The sequence below is a fragment of the Cyprinus carpio genome, chromosome B7, assembly GCF_018340385.1.
Source record: "Cyprinus carpio isolate SPL01 chromosome B7, ASM1834038v1, whole genome shotgun sequence".
Lineage (NCBI taxonomy): Eukaryota > Metazoa > Chordata > Actinopteri > Cypriniformes > Cyprinidae > Cyprinus > Cyprinus carpio.
In genome coordinates, this window is record NC_056603.1 from 35,867,158 (window position 1) to 35,880,533 (window position 13,376).

Consider the following 13,376-nt stretch of genomic DNA (forward strand, 5'->3'; position numbering starts at 1 on the left):
ACTATTTCAAAGAAAGCATGCCTTTTCCATCAGTCTAAAACAAGTATATAAATGCAAATGATTAACTACCACTGTAAACAACAGAAGACATTTATAGTGGAACGCATAATAAAACTGTTCTGCTAGTTTCATTTTTTTCTTATAACTATAAACTGGTTTCTCCATAAAAGAAAACAGCCTAAAGCTTTTTGACATTTTCAAATGAGCAATTACTACAAAATAAAAAGGATAGCAAATAAAATGCTGTACAATAATCTTTTTAATAATTGTTTATAATCATTACTATTCTGTATACTGTACTTGTGCTAGCAGTCTTGAATCCAGAATTGTACACCTTAATATAAAGATAAGCAAGCTTATATCCTAGTTACTGTTTAGTTACAAGACAAACACGCTATGTGTTAATAGGTTTTAGTATGGTTACTGATTTATGCTAGGCTAGATTGAACTCAATTTGTATGCCAGACGCCACAATGCTGAAGTGACCCTTGCCTGTGCTGTGTTTGTTATCAGAGTCACTGACCTGAAACCGCCCAGACTTCAGCACAGCAAACATGCACTGGGAGGTGTTGAAGGCATGTCGCCAGTTGTGGTAGACCACATTTTTCCTGTAGTTCTTCTTTACGCTTAAGATCCACTGACACAAACTCTGAAACAAGGTTAATAGTTCTTTTTATAGGTATAAAGATTAGCCTGAATAAAAAAGAGTGCTGCAGGGATTAAAAAAATTATATAAAAAAATAAAAGATATTTAAATCACCTTTTTTGCAACCATTTTGCTGCACCTTTTGCTTAGACTGCATTTTGAAATTCACACTGCATTTTGCCACAATAATCTCACTGTAGCACGATGAAAATGCGATCTCAAGTATCCTACCCATAAGTCTTAATGCATTTAGGAAAAATACCCATAAGTCTTAATGCATTTAGGAAAAATGGCATTTAAATATAATTTTGCTACAGAGTTGCCTGGACATGTTAAACATCTAATCAATTTGGGTACAATTTGGGTAATTTCATTTTAATTTTGCAACTTATAAAGTGTTAAAATATGTTTTTAATTTACATATTAAAACTAGTGTAGGAAATGGCAAATTCAAATTATATAATAGAATTTTCATTTTCATTTTGCACTAAACGTTGCACATATGTATGGGAGAATATAAATTTAAATAAAGAAATGCATCGCCATTTTATATATGTGATCCTGGACCACAAAACCAGTCTTAAGTCGCTGGGGTATAGCCAAAAAAACATTGTATCGGTCAAAATGATCAATTTTTCTTTTATGCCAAAAATCATTAGGAAATAAAGTAAAGATCATGTTCCATAAAGATATTTTGTAAATTTCCTACTGTAAATATATCAAAACTTCATTTTTGATTAGTAATATGCATTGTTAAGAATTCATTTCGACAACTTCAAAGGCAATTTTCTCAGTATTTAGATTTTTTTGCACCCTCAGATTCCAGATTTTCAAATAGTTGTATCTCGGCCAAATATTGTCTGATCCTAATAAACCATACATCAACGGAAAGCTCAGATTTCAGATGATGTATAAATCTCAATTTCGAAAAACAAACAATTAAGACTAGTTTAGTGGTCCAGGGTCACATATCGCATTGCCATTTTGCAAATTACATTTCAAAATAAATTTTGCTACCCATGTGCTTCCATATGAATGAAACAGGATGTCGAGGTGGGATTTCGACTAAAACTCACATTTTTATTTAATGTGGTATCTTAAGTCATGAAGAAATCAGAATTAGCCCAATTGACTTTTTACCAAATTTACTTTTCCTAGTCTTAAAGTGCACAATTCAATCTTTAATCATTCAACAAAAAGTAAGGTCACATGGGCTATGGGTTAATTTGAACCTATATCTAAATTGCTATTTATCTCTTTTTACCAAACTCACATTTATGTGTTGTTTCATTCTGGTATGTAACGCCAACATTTCACATTTCAAATTAATTACTAAACATTTTTTTTCTTGTTGGTTATCTAGCCACATTGAAATGGGTTCTGAATAACTAAGTAACATAGGTTGTTATTTCATGTTCACTTGAATCCCAATATTTTATTAAGTAAATAATTTTATTTTATTTATTTTTTTTAATTGTACTTTATTTATTTATTTTTTTACATACCGTTACTTAATTTGTGTTTTATTTTGTTGATATATTTGTTGTTGCACATCATCATGGAAAAATGATTCTATCAAAAGTCAATGCTTTTTGATATTTGTTATGATTATTTTCATCCAGCCATCCAATCTCCAAACCGATTGGCCTCTGTAGGGTCACGGGGATGCTGGAGCCAGCGTCTCTGACCACAGGAGAGGGACACAGATGGCTAATCCATCAGAGGGCTTTTATTTCTTATTTCTTAAAATATCCTATTCACTAAGTTATTTAAAAACTAAGATTAATTTATCCTGGAACCGAAAGAATCCAAAAACATGAGGGTTACCCAAAAAATTAGGTGCTTTTGTGATGTCAACAAAACAGTTTTCTAGGCCACTGATGACACAGTGACACTGACATTCCAGTTCAGAAGTGCCATTTCATTTATTTAGGTTTAAAACGTGAAGTGCGTACTTTGAAACGTGTAAAGTTTGATTAGACTAGATACTTTTAAGACACTAATTCTTTACACAGTCCTGAAACACTAAGTAAACTTCCCACAGTTTACATGATTAATTTCATATGATGTTGTCATATGATATGTATATTATCAGAGCAGCCTGTGATTGATCAGGTCTCTGTACTGTGGTGGCCTCTAGTAGACCTGCTTTCATTCACTCAGTCAGGGGTAAGTCACACCCAGAAAACCAATAAAAAAGGAGACTTCATGTCCTGCCAGGAAGATGCCTTGCCTAACACTGAATGCCATAAAAGGAGCTTGTTGCAGCCGGTCAAACATGAGGTAAAGCCTGATGTTTTGCTTTAATATTCAGCTGAACCTGATCTGGCAATTGCAGTTCAAACTGCATGAGAAAGAGGACTGCTCTTCATTTTCTTCTTTGTGAGGGTTTATTGAATGGATTCCACAGAATTATTTGCAACATTTATTTATAGTTGAGCGAACAGATTGCTTTTGCTCAACTTTTGGCTGCAAAATGAAAAAAAAAAAAACTTCAGATATACTGTTATCATCAATGGAAATATATATATATATATATATATATAAACTCTTTAAGGGCTATTCCACCCACAAACCTGTACACATTTCTTTCTTCTGTGAAACACATAAAAAAGATTTGAAAGAATGTTGGTAACTAAACCGTTTCGGTTCCCATTGATTTTCTATGTATTTTTTGTCATACAATATAAGTCAATGGGAACCAAAACTTTGCTTCTTCTAAAAATCGACTTTTACATTCCACAAAAGAAATAAAGATTAAAAGTAAATGATTTTCATTTCTGGGTGGATTATCCCTTTAAGTATAGAAGAAAACTCAGGTGTTGTGCGTGGTTGCCAGAGCATGGTGGCTATGTATTGTTATTGGTTGTGGAAGGTTTTCTGATTGGATTTTAGCACTCTTATGTGGTTGCTTAGTCACGTCATGGCTTAATCTGTGGTTTGCAGTGATTTTAGAACAGCTAAGGGGCATTGTTAGGCATGAGGTGGAGTGGGGTTAAGTGTTCTAAATCACAGTTATGTCATACATTTAAAAAACAGAGAAAAATAGTGTTTAAGTCTTTACACTTCAAAATTTTATTTTAAATTCAATGTGTTACTTGCTTTGTTTCTTTGTAATTATTTGTGAAATTTACTAGCAGTGTCTGAGTGAAATTTCTTTAAAAGTAAATCTGGCAAGGGTTTATAAAATAAAACACAATACAACAGTAATACTAATGCAATGAGTTCACAGGTGTGTGTTTTTTTTTTTTCTGTAGAAATGCACCATGACATAATGCTTTTGTCAGTGGTTGTCAAGTTGCTTTGATGTTGTTAAGGTGTTCAGAGAGGTTATTTAGTCCATAATGCAGTTTTTAGAGTGTAATGGGTGCTTGCTAGGTGGTTTCTACTTGACCCAGGTCAAATAAGCTCATCCCCAACGCCCAAGTCTCTTTGATATTTGGATCCCTATATACGGCTGTTCATATTCAGTGTGAGTCTATTCATCTGTTTTTCATCCAGTGAAAATTGTAAGTTTGATCATTTAGAAGAAATACCTCCCCACATTAAAACATGTCTTGAGATATTCAAGACAAACATATGGGATGAGTTAAGAGCTTTAGTGTAGTAATGAGGCTTATGGGTCTGTACAAACACCTAATCCCAGGAATGAGAAATAATATATAACACTACTATTAATAACCAAAATAAATGACAACGTCTAAGCAGATACCTTGTACTTCATCTGAAAATTCTGCACAAGCTTGAGGTCCACAAACATGCGGATGGTTGCTTGGGTCGTCTCAGCATCTGTCAGGTCAAAATCACTGAAGCTGAAGTCCAGCAGTCTGAGAGATTGAGCAGAAGGAATCGTAGCTGCCTGTGAAGTTAGTACAGGCAGATATTTACATTACACCTTGAAACTCAAAAATATTTTTTTTCACAAACAATCAGTTGCTGTGTTAAAAGGATACTCCACCCCAAAATGAAAATTTTGTCATTAATCACTTACCCCCATGTTGTTCCAAATCCGTAAAAGCTTTGTTCGTCTTCGGAACAAAATTTAAGATATTTTGGATGAAAACCGGGAGGCCTGTGACTGTCCCATAAACTTTCATATAAATAACAGTGTCAAGGTCCATTAAAGGTATGAAAGTTGTCGTCAGAATACTCCATTTGCCATCAGACGTGCAATCTGGGTTATATGAAGCGACAGGAACACTTTTTGTAAGCAAAGAAAACAAAATGGAATGGAATGCAACAACTTTGAAGCTCAATATCTCAAAACTACTCGGAAAGCAGATAGAACCTTATAATTCCAAGGGGACGAAATCAAAGCTAAATACACGTAGAAACAGCGCATCCTTGTGGCGAGGATGATACAGAAGAGCATATGCAGTATACTGAGAGGAGACTGTTGACAAAGGAATTGCTGAATAAACTCGTTTTTTTGGTTTTCTTTGCTTACAAAATGTGTTCCCATTGCTTCATATAACCCAGATTGCATGTCTGATGGCAGATGGAGTATTCTGACGACGACTTTCATACCTTTTATGGACCTTGTCACTGTTATTTACTTGGCAGTCTATGGGACAGTCACAGGTCTCCAGGTTTTCATCCAAAATATCTTAAATTGTGTTCCGAAGATGAACAAAGCTTTATGGGTTTGGAACGACATGGGGGTAAGTGATTAATGACAAAATTTTCATTTTGGGGTGGAGTATCCTTTTTATCTGTACAAATACACACACACATTTGAACAATCACACTATTCACTCACTCAACAGACAACCAAACTAAAAGGAAAGAGATCACTGACTGTCAGGCATAAATAATCAATGAGCTGCGGATCAGCATAGCTAGCAGTGCACATGATGAGCACTTGTGCTGCACTTGATTTGTCTTCTCTTGCTGAAAACGGTTCAACGGATAATGCAAATCACATAATTAATGTCTCTCTTCCTCTCTCCTGTTGCTTTATGTGCTTAAGTGGGATAACAAAAACCACAACCACCTGCATAGATAACATTTTTTTCATATAGTTTCATCTGTTTATTATTAACTACAATTCAGGTATTTGTGGGTAATGCAAATCTGCATGCTGATCTTCACTTATTGGAATTAACAAACAAATGACTCTCAATTGAAGCAGAAATTCTGCCTCTGTCCATGTCTTAATTGCCTGATTACTCTCACAGGCCTAATCACATCAGTAACTCAATATAAACATCTTACAATGAAGTACACAACCAACATGTCACATCTGATAAATTACAAATCACTCTCAACGTCACATCGGATGACTGACAAATTGGGATCTCACTTAGAGAGACCAATCCACTTTGAGTGTAAACTAAACAAGTCAATGCACATTGGTATGAGATTATCAAACTGCCGCTGATCACAGCATGAGTATAAGTAGGCAGCAGGTGCAGTGCATATTCAGCTTTTCAGAATCAGAATCAGAATGAGCTTTATTGCCAAGTATGATTACACATACAAGGAATTTGTTTTCGTGACTGAAGCTTCTGCACTGCAACAGAATGACAGTGACAGAAAAAAAAACACAAAAAAAACAGATAAAAGAATAAAATTAGAACAAGAAAGTAAGGAATAACAATATACAAATTGTATGTGCAGGTATATTACAATAGAAAGTTTTGTATGTACAGGTATATTATGTGCAAATTTGAAGTGTAGACTAAGTATGTGTGTTAGATAAATAAGTGTATGAGTGTATAAATAATGTTGTGTGTTCCACAGTTATTGTCAAGTGTTCATAAGATGGATTGCCTGAGGGAAGATACTGTTCCTGTGTCTGGCAGTTCTGGTGCTCAGAGCTCTGTAGTGTCGAACCAGATGGCAACAGTTCAAAGAGGGAGTGTGCTGGATGTGAGGGGTCCAGAGTGATTTTGCCAGCCCTTTTGCTAACTCTGGATGAGTACAGTTCTTGGAGAGAAGGGAGGGTTGTACCAATGATCCGCTCAGCAGTCCGGACTATCCTCTGTAGTCTTCTGAGGTCAGATTTGGTAGCTGAGCTGAACCAGACAGTTATTGAAGTGCAGAGGACGGATTCAATGATGGTGGAGTAGAACTGTTTCTTTCACTTCGGAGCCGAGTGGTTTCATCGTTGTGCTCCTGACCTTCTGCTTATCGAGTGATCTACAGATCGAGTACAAGCATGCTCTTCGGAAGCTCTCGTGCTGGTGGTACGGCACTTCAGCGGCGGTGGTTCTTCCCGTGTCGAGTGGTTGCACAGATCAGGCTCCACTCCCCCCTGTTTGTGTTGCACGCGGCCATCTCCCCTGTGTGTTTCAGCACACTAAAAGAGCGAGTTCTAAAAGAGCATTCACGGGTGGAGCATCTTTTTAAAGACGCATATTTTCAAAGATGCCCTTGCATCTGTGCATTTCTGGATGTGGTCGTTACCTGGTGCCGGGTGATGGCCACGATCGCTGCCTCTCATGTCTGGGCATTAAGCATGCTGAATTGGGTTTCGTGGATGAGTCATGCTCCCATTGCAGGAAAATGACCACCTTAGAGTTGCGGACCAGACTCTGTTTCCTGCAAAGATGCGGGGTACCCGTGCCTCTGCCTAGATCTTGGGTTCTCCCTGGTGGCATTTCTGGCACTGGCCAGACTGGTCGGTGATGGTGAGGAATTTCCCTCTGAGGAACCAAGCTCTGAGGGCTCCTCCTTCCGCTGGCACTTCACAGCCAGTGGGGCTGCCAAGAGAACAGGCTGGACATCTTTCGGTGCTCTCCCCAATGATCGGATGTCGATCGCTGCATCGGAGGGTGAGCCAGACCTTTCTGAAGAGGATGATCCAGCCACTGGGCGGCCAGCAGTGCCAGCTTTGGATCCAGAAATGATGGCTATGCTTTTCCGGGCCACCAAGAGAGGCAGGCTCGAGTGGAAACTGCCACCGTGTCCCGAACCCTCAAGACTGGATGACTGGTTTCTCAGGGTGGCTTGCACTGGTTCTCAGGGCCCCACTTCGGTGCCTTTCTTCCCGGAGGTGCATGATGAGCTCACTGGTTCGTGGATGTTACTTTTCACTGCCAGAAACCGCCCCAGTGGCTCATCCTCCCTCACCACCCTTGATGGTGGGGCAGCAAGGGGGTATATGGAACTCCCTCCGGTGGAGCGGTCAGTTGCGATGCAATTGTGTCCAAATACTGCTGCAACCTGGTGGGGCAAGCCGTCGCTCCCCTCCCGGGCCTGTAGGTTCTTGTCAGCCCTAACCTGCAGTGCTTATGTGTCCTGCGGAGAAGCTGCCTCTGCCCTACACACCATGGCATTGCTGCAGGTTCATCAGGCCAAGGCACTAAAGGACCTGAACGAGGGTGGACACAACCCAGAAGTTCTCAAAGAACTCCATACCGCTACTAACCTCGCGCTACGAGCGACGAAGGTCACTGTGTGGTCTCTGGGGCGTGCAATGTCCACTATGATGGTCCAGGAGCACCATCTCTGGCTGTGTCTGTTTGACATGGCGGAAACTGACAAGACTCGGTTTTTAAATGCCCCCGTGTCCCAGACCGGCCTCTTCGGCGATGCAATGGAGAACTTTGCCCAGTAGTTCTCCACCACACAGAAGCAGACTGAGGCCATCAAACACATCCTGCCCTGGCGTGCAGCTGCTGCATCCACCCGGCCACCGGCGGCAGCGCCTCAGTCTACTCATTGCTCCCATGCAGCAAATGCAGCAGCCTCCAGCAAAACAGCGCCATGGAACCAGTCGCAGGGCAGCCGCTCCACCTGTCCAGGCCCCCGCCAAACTTAGTGGCAAGCAGAAGAGCAAGAGGCCCTGAATTGGGCGTCCCAGAGATGGAGGGAAGTGCTCTTTGGGAGATGATGAATGCACCACTCCCTACCCTGAAGGAGGGCTGTGCGGAGAATCTTTTGTTACTTTTTTCCCCGCCACTGACTTTATGGTTAGTGGTACTCAAAACCTTGACAAAAGAACAATTTTTTTATCTCTGGGTCCCCAGAGGGAACAGGGAATTGTGGACGGGCCAGTCTCGGATCACACTCACCCACCTCTCTCCCCAGTGAGCAGCTGTGGGAAGATTGAGAGTGCGATCAAATGTACTACTCACACAACCTCTGCCCGAACGCAGGTAAGTGTTGTGCACATGTTGTCCCTGCGTTCCCCCTCACTGCCCCACTGCGCGTACGTCTGTGGTTCTGTTGGTGCAACTTGTACAGTTTCTGGGAGCCTGGCTAGTCCCTGTCGCCCCAATGTCTTCACGAAAGTTGCGGAGGCAGCCCTTGTTCCCCTGAGAGAGCAGGGCATTCGCATTCTCAACTACCCCGACGACTGGCTCATACTAGCTCAGTCTCAGGATCAGTTGTGCGAACACAGGGACTTGGTGCACTCACACCTCACCCAGTTGGGCCTTCAGGTTAACTGGGAAAAAAACAAACTCTCCCCGACGCAGAGGGTATCTTTTCTCGGTATGGAGTTGGACTCGGTCGAACAAACAGCACGCCTCACGCAAGAACATGCTCAGTAGGTGTTTAACTGCTTGAATATGCTCAAGAGCAGGATGGCAATCCAGATAAAACAGTTTCAGATTACCATGCTCAGGTGTGTTTGATTAGGGTTAGAGCTAAACTCTGCAGGAAAGTGGATCTCGTGGTCCAGATTTGAGGATTCCTGCTCTATACCCTCTTGGGACTTGACTCTAGTGCTCAAAGCGCTACAGCCGGGCCCATTTGAGCCTTTGCAGACAGTCAAGCTGAAGTTTCTGTCAATGAAAACTCTGCTCCTGCTTGCACTGGCCTCCATCAAGAGAGTAGGGAACCTGCACGCATTTTCGGTTGACGATTTGTGCCTAGAGTTCGGCTCAGCTGACTCCCTGGTAATCCTGAGGCCCGGCCCAACTATGCGCCCAAGGTTCCCACAACTCCCTTTAGGGATCAGGTAGTGAGCCTGCAAGCGCTGCCCCCGGAGGAGGCAGACCCAGCCATAGCTTTGCTTTGTCCCGTCTGGGCATTAAGATGATACGTAGACAGGACACAAAGTTTCAGGACCTCAGACCAGCTCTTTGTCTGCCAAGGAGGCTGGCAGAAGGGGAATGCCATCTCTAAGCAGAGGATGACCCACTGGATAGTTGATGCCATCACCCTGGCTTATCAGGCACAGGGTATGCCCTGCCCATTCAGGTTGCAAGCTCACTCTACTAGAAATGTGGCATCCTCCTGGGTGCACGCTTGTTGGCGCCTTGCTGATAGATATTTGTAGAGCTGTGGGCTGGGCAACCCCCAACACATTCGCTAGATTCTATAGCCTTCGTGTGGAGACGGTATCCTCCTGTGTTCTCACCACAGACAGGTAGAAGCACTGAGAGGCCCCGGCTTCGGGTCGGCTTGCTAAAACCGATCCAGAGAGTCCAGACCCTGTCAGAGCATCCGCACACCAGGCCCTCACTCAATGAATCCATGAAAACCAGTAGAGGGCTGGGTTCCATATGTAGCGATCTAAGTGGGTCCCATATCTGTAAATTCCATGGTATAGCCTCAGAGCCCTTGTTTCCCAGGCAGACTTCCTGCTATTTTCCAAGAGGGTTACAATCACCTCTAATCTTCCATATGCATCTAAACGGTTGTTCATATGTGTAAGTGCTTCCGAAACCTCCTTTGGGAAGAATGGGGCTTCCGCAACGTTCCTGTCCCAAATGGTACAGGTACGTTTTCCTAGTGTTATCCAGTCTTACTGAGTGGGTAGTGCCATAGCAGCAGTAGCTGGTCTTCTTGTGGTAAGCACTAGCCGATGCCACAGCTTTTGTACCACCGTTGAGCAGCCGGGTCACTGGCTCGGCTTCTCACCGGAAAACCTGAATATGCTCTGCACCTGCTGCCTACTTATACTCATGCTGTGATCAGTGGCAGCTGGATGCAATTATCGCATGCCAATGTGCATTGGTTCATTTAGTTTACACTCGTAGTGGATTGGTCTCTCTAAGCTTGATCCCAATTCATCGGTCATCTGATGTGACATCTCCATTCCCTCCTTCAGGGAACGAGGGTTACATACGTAACCGAGACATTTTCTTTACAAACGCTATAAAGAATAAGACTCAACTGAATCAATAAGCTATGAAAGAGCAATTTCAGCATGGATACAAGGTTTTCGTCAACAACACAAAGTGATTTTAAAAGTGATATGACACAAGACACAAATGTTCTAAAATAAAGCCATTGAGTTTGGGAATTGATGGCACAGCCATCGCAAACTACTTTGAAACAGCAGCTTGCCAAACTACAAGATACACATATGTTACTCTGTTATGTATTCATATGTTATATCTTAAATGAATTAAACTTCCCAAATAAATGAAATAAATGTTCAGGAAAGCACACTGATTCTCAGGCTTGCTGGGCAGCAAAGCTATTTGTGATATTGAAAATGTAGTTAACTTAGTAGGGTTGCTAATTTTAAGATACTTTTCAGCATTTTGCACTTCCACATTACATTCACAAAATAAAATGCATAAATGCACAAATGTAAATGTAAAATAAAGTGTCTCAAAGTCTTTGATTTTATAAACCTATATTATAATATTTTTTTTTAACTGTGCCAACTGCTAAAAGACACATTCCTTTAGATCTTAATAATAACAGTTTTTCTATAGGTGCTGCACAGTATTATACACAGTAGCAAAGTGAACTGGTGTCTTACTGTCATATCTGTTGTTAATTTGTGTATTTTACCACTGTTGGAACACTGTGTTGCCCATCCAAGACTTGAAGGTGTATTGCTATCTTTTTGCTTTAGTAAAACCTTTACTACATAATCAAGATGTTAAAGTCCCCATGAAATCTAAATGAATGTTTTTTGGGTGTTAGTATCAATATGTTAGTCTTAAGGTTATATATAAGGCATTGTGCGCCAAAACAGTGACAAAATTTGCATTTAGAAGATATAAGCATTCAAAGCTTGCAGTTCGCTCAACGATTTTTTTGACGTCACATCGTACTTCATCTTCTCATCAACTCTTTTGACCAAACTCCCTAGAATCTGAAGCACCGCCCCCTGCACTATAGACACATGCTGAACTGCTGGCTGAGATCACTCACTTGTTCAAAGTGTAGTATTTCCCGTACAGTGAATGGCTCGTAGTGCACATTGTAGGTAACAGGGAAAGATTCAGACAGTGTAAATATGCTTTCCATTGGGGCAAATGAGGTCTGGTTTCACGTTGTTTCATGCAAACCGCGGCAGTGCACACAGTCTGATCTGGACTTTGGCTCCGGTCCAGAGCCTCGATCGCATGGAGCGGATCATATGCAGGAGTCGACATATATAAAAAACTTTTACAACTACATAGCCTCAGCATGATTATGGCCACAATTTTGTTTTACTAAGAGTTTCATATTGAAAAAGCTAACTGGGAAATGGCATCATAATACAACAAAGCAATTAGAGATTAGAGATAACGGCTCCTTGATTAATGGGGCAATAGAAACTGCAACCCTTCTTAATTCTTATTTTGTGAATTCTGTAAAGATGACAGTGCCCATTAATCATATTGGAATTTTGGTTAATCCACGGATAGAATCTCTCAGTCTGCCCTGTCTCTAATGGAGGTTTCTGAATCTAAAGTTAATACATTTCTGAACTCTCTTAGAACATCCAAGTCTAAAGATATATTTGGATCTATCTTTCTTAAAAGGCATGCAGATTTATTTCCTGGACCAATAACAAAGTTAATTAATGCCTCTATTAAAGAAGGGAAGTTTCCAAAGGACTGGAAGTCAGCCATTGTTGTTTCGGTTTATAAATCTGGAGACCTGACTGAGGCAAGTAACTATAGGCCTATTAGCATCTTACCCATTATTTCCAAAATGGCAGAGAAATGTGTTGCTGAACAGTTGTTAACTCATCTTAATAGTAGCCCTTACACACTGCACCCAATGCAATTTGGATTTCGATCCAACCACAGTACTAAGACAGCAAATTGTTTTCTCTTAGAAAATATTAAGTTAAAAATGGACAAAGGAGGTGTTTTTGGGGCCATATTCTTGGATTTAAAAAAGGCATTTGATACTGTCGATCATCAAACACTCATTTGTAAACTAGCTAATTTTAATTTTTCCCCTAATGTGTTAAATTGGATGAAGTCTTATCTTACAGGTAGAGTTCAGTGTGTTAGGGTGGGTAGTGAAACTTTACCCTTTCTGCTCAATGAAATGGGTGTGCCTCAGGGATCCATCCTCGGGCCTCTGCTTTTCAGCTTATATATATATAAATGATTTACCCTCTGTATGTACAGGGAGTGATTTTCAGATGTATGCAGACAATACCGTAATTTATGTCCATGCAAAAACCAAACAACTAGCAGCTTCTCAATCTACTTCAACTTTATTTATTTGTATTGCACATTTTAACGCAATTTTGTTGCCCAAACTGCTTCACAATATAAAAGCATATACAAAGATTAAAAACAATAAATTCTAACGTAATTAGTAAGAATGAACCACTTTCTGAAACCAACCAACAGATGACAGCTACCCTTTATCCGGTCATTACACATTGGTGTTGTTCCTCTGTGAAAGGTCTCTACGAAGGTCTTTCCTCTGCGAAAGCTAATGTAAAAAGATGAGTTTTCAACTGAGACTGAAAAACTTCTAAAGATGGAGACTGCCGAATATGAAGTGGAAGACTATTCCACAATTTGGGAGCCACAACCATAAATGCTCTATCACCTTTAGACTTTCTTTTGGAGCGAGGAATTGCCAGTTT

The 13,376-nt window shown here is 40.7% G+C and overlaps 1 protein-coding gene across 4 annotated transcripts in view; it reads right to left on the reverse strand.

Annotated features, from left to right (window-relative positions):
- The window catches only part of pde5ab (phosphodiesterase 5A, cGMP-specific, b), a 49,406-nt gene that overhangs the window by 5,356 nt on the left and 30,674 nt on the right, over positions 1–13,376 (reverse strand). For all 4 annotated transcript variants that reach the window (XM_042728456.1, XM_042728457.1, XM_042728455.1 and 1 more), the window contains exons 12-13: positions 4,359–4,505; positions 524–649 (exon numbers count right to left, since the gene is read on the reverse strand). In XM_042728456.1, coding sequence (XP_042584390.1) covers positions 524–649; positions 4,359–4,505 — 273 coding nt within the window. The remainder of the gene's footprint in view (positions 1–523; positions 650–4,358; positions 4,506–13,376) is intronic.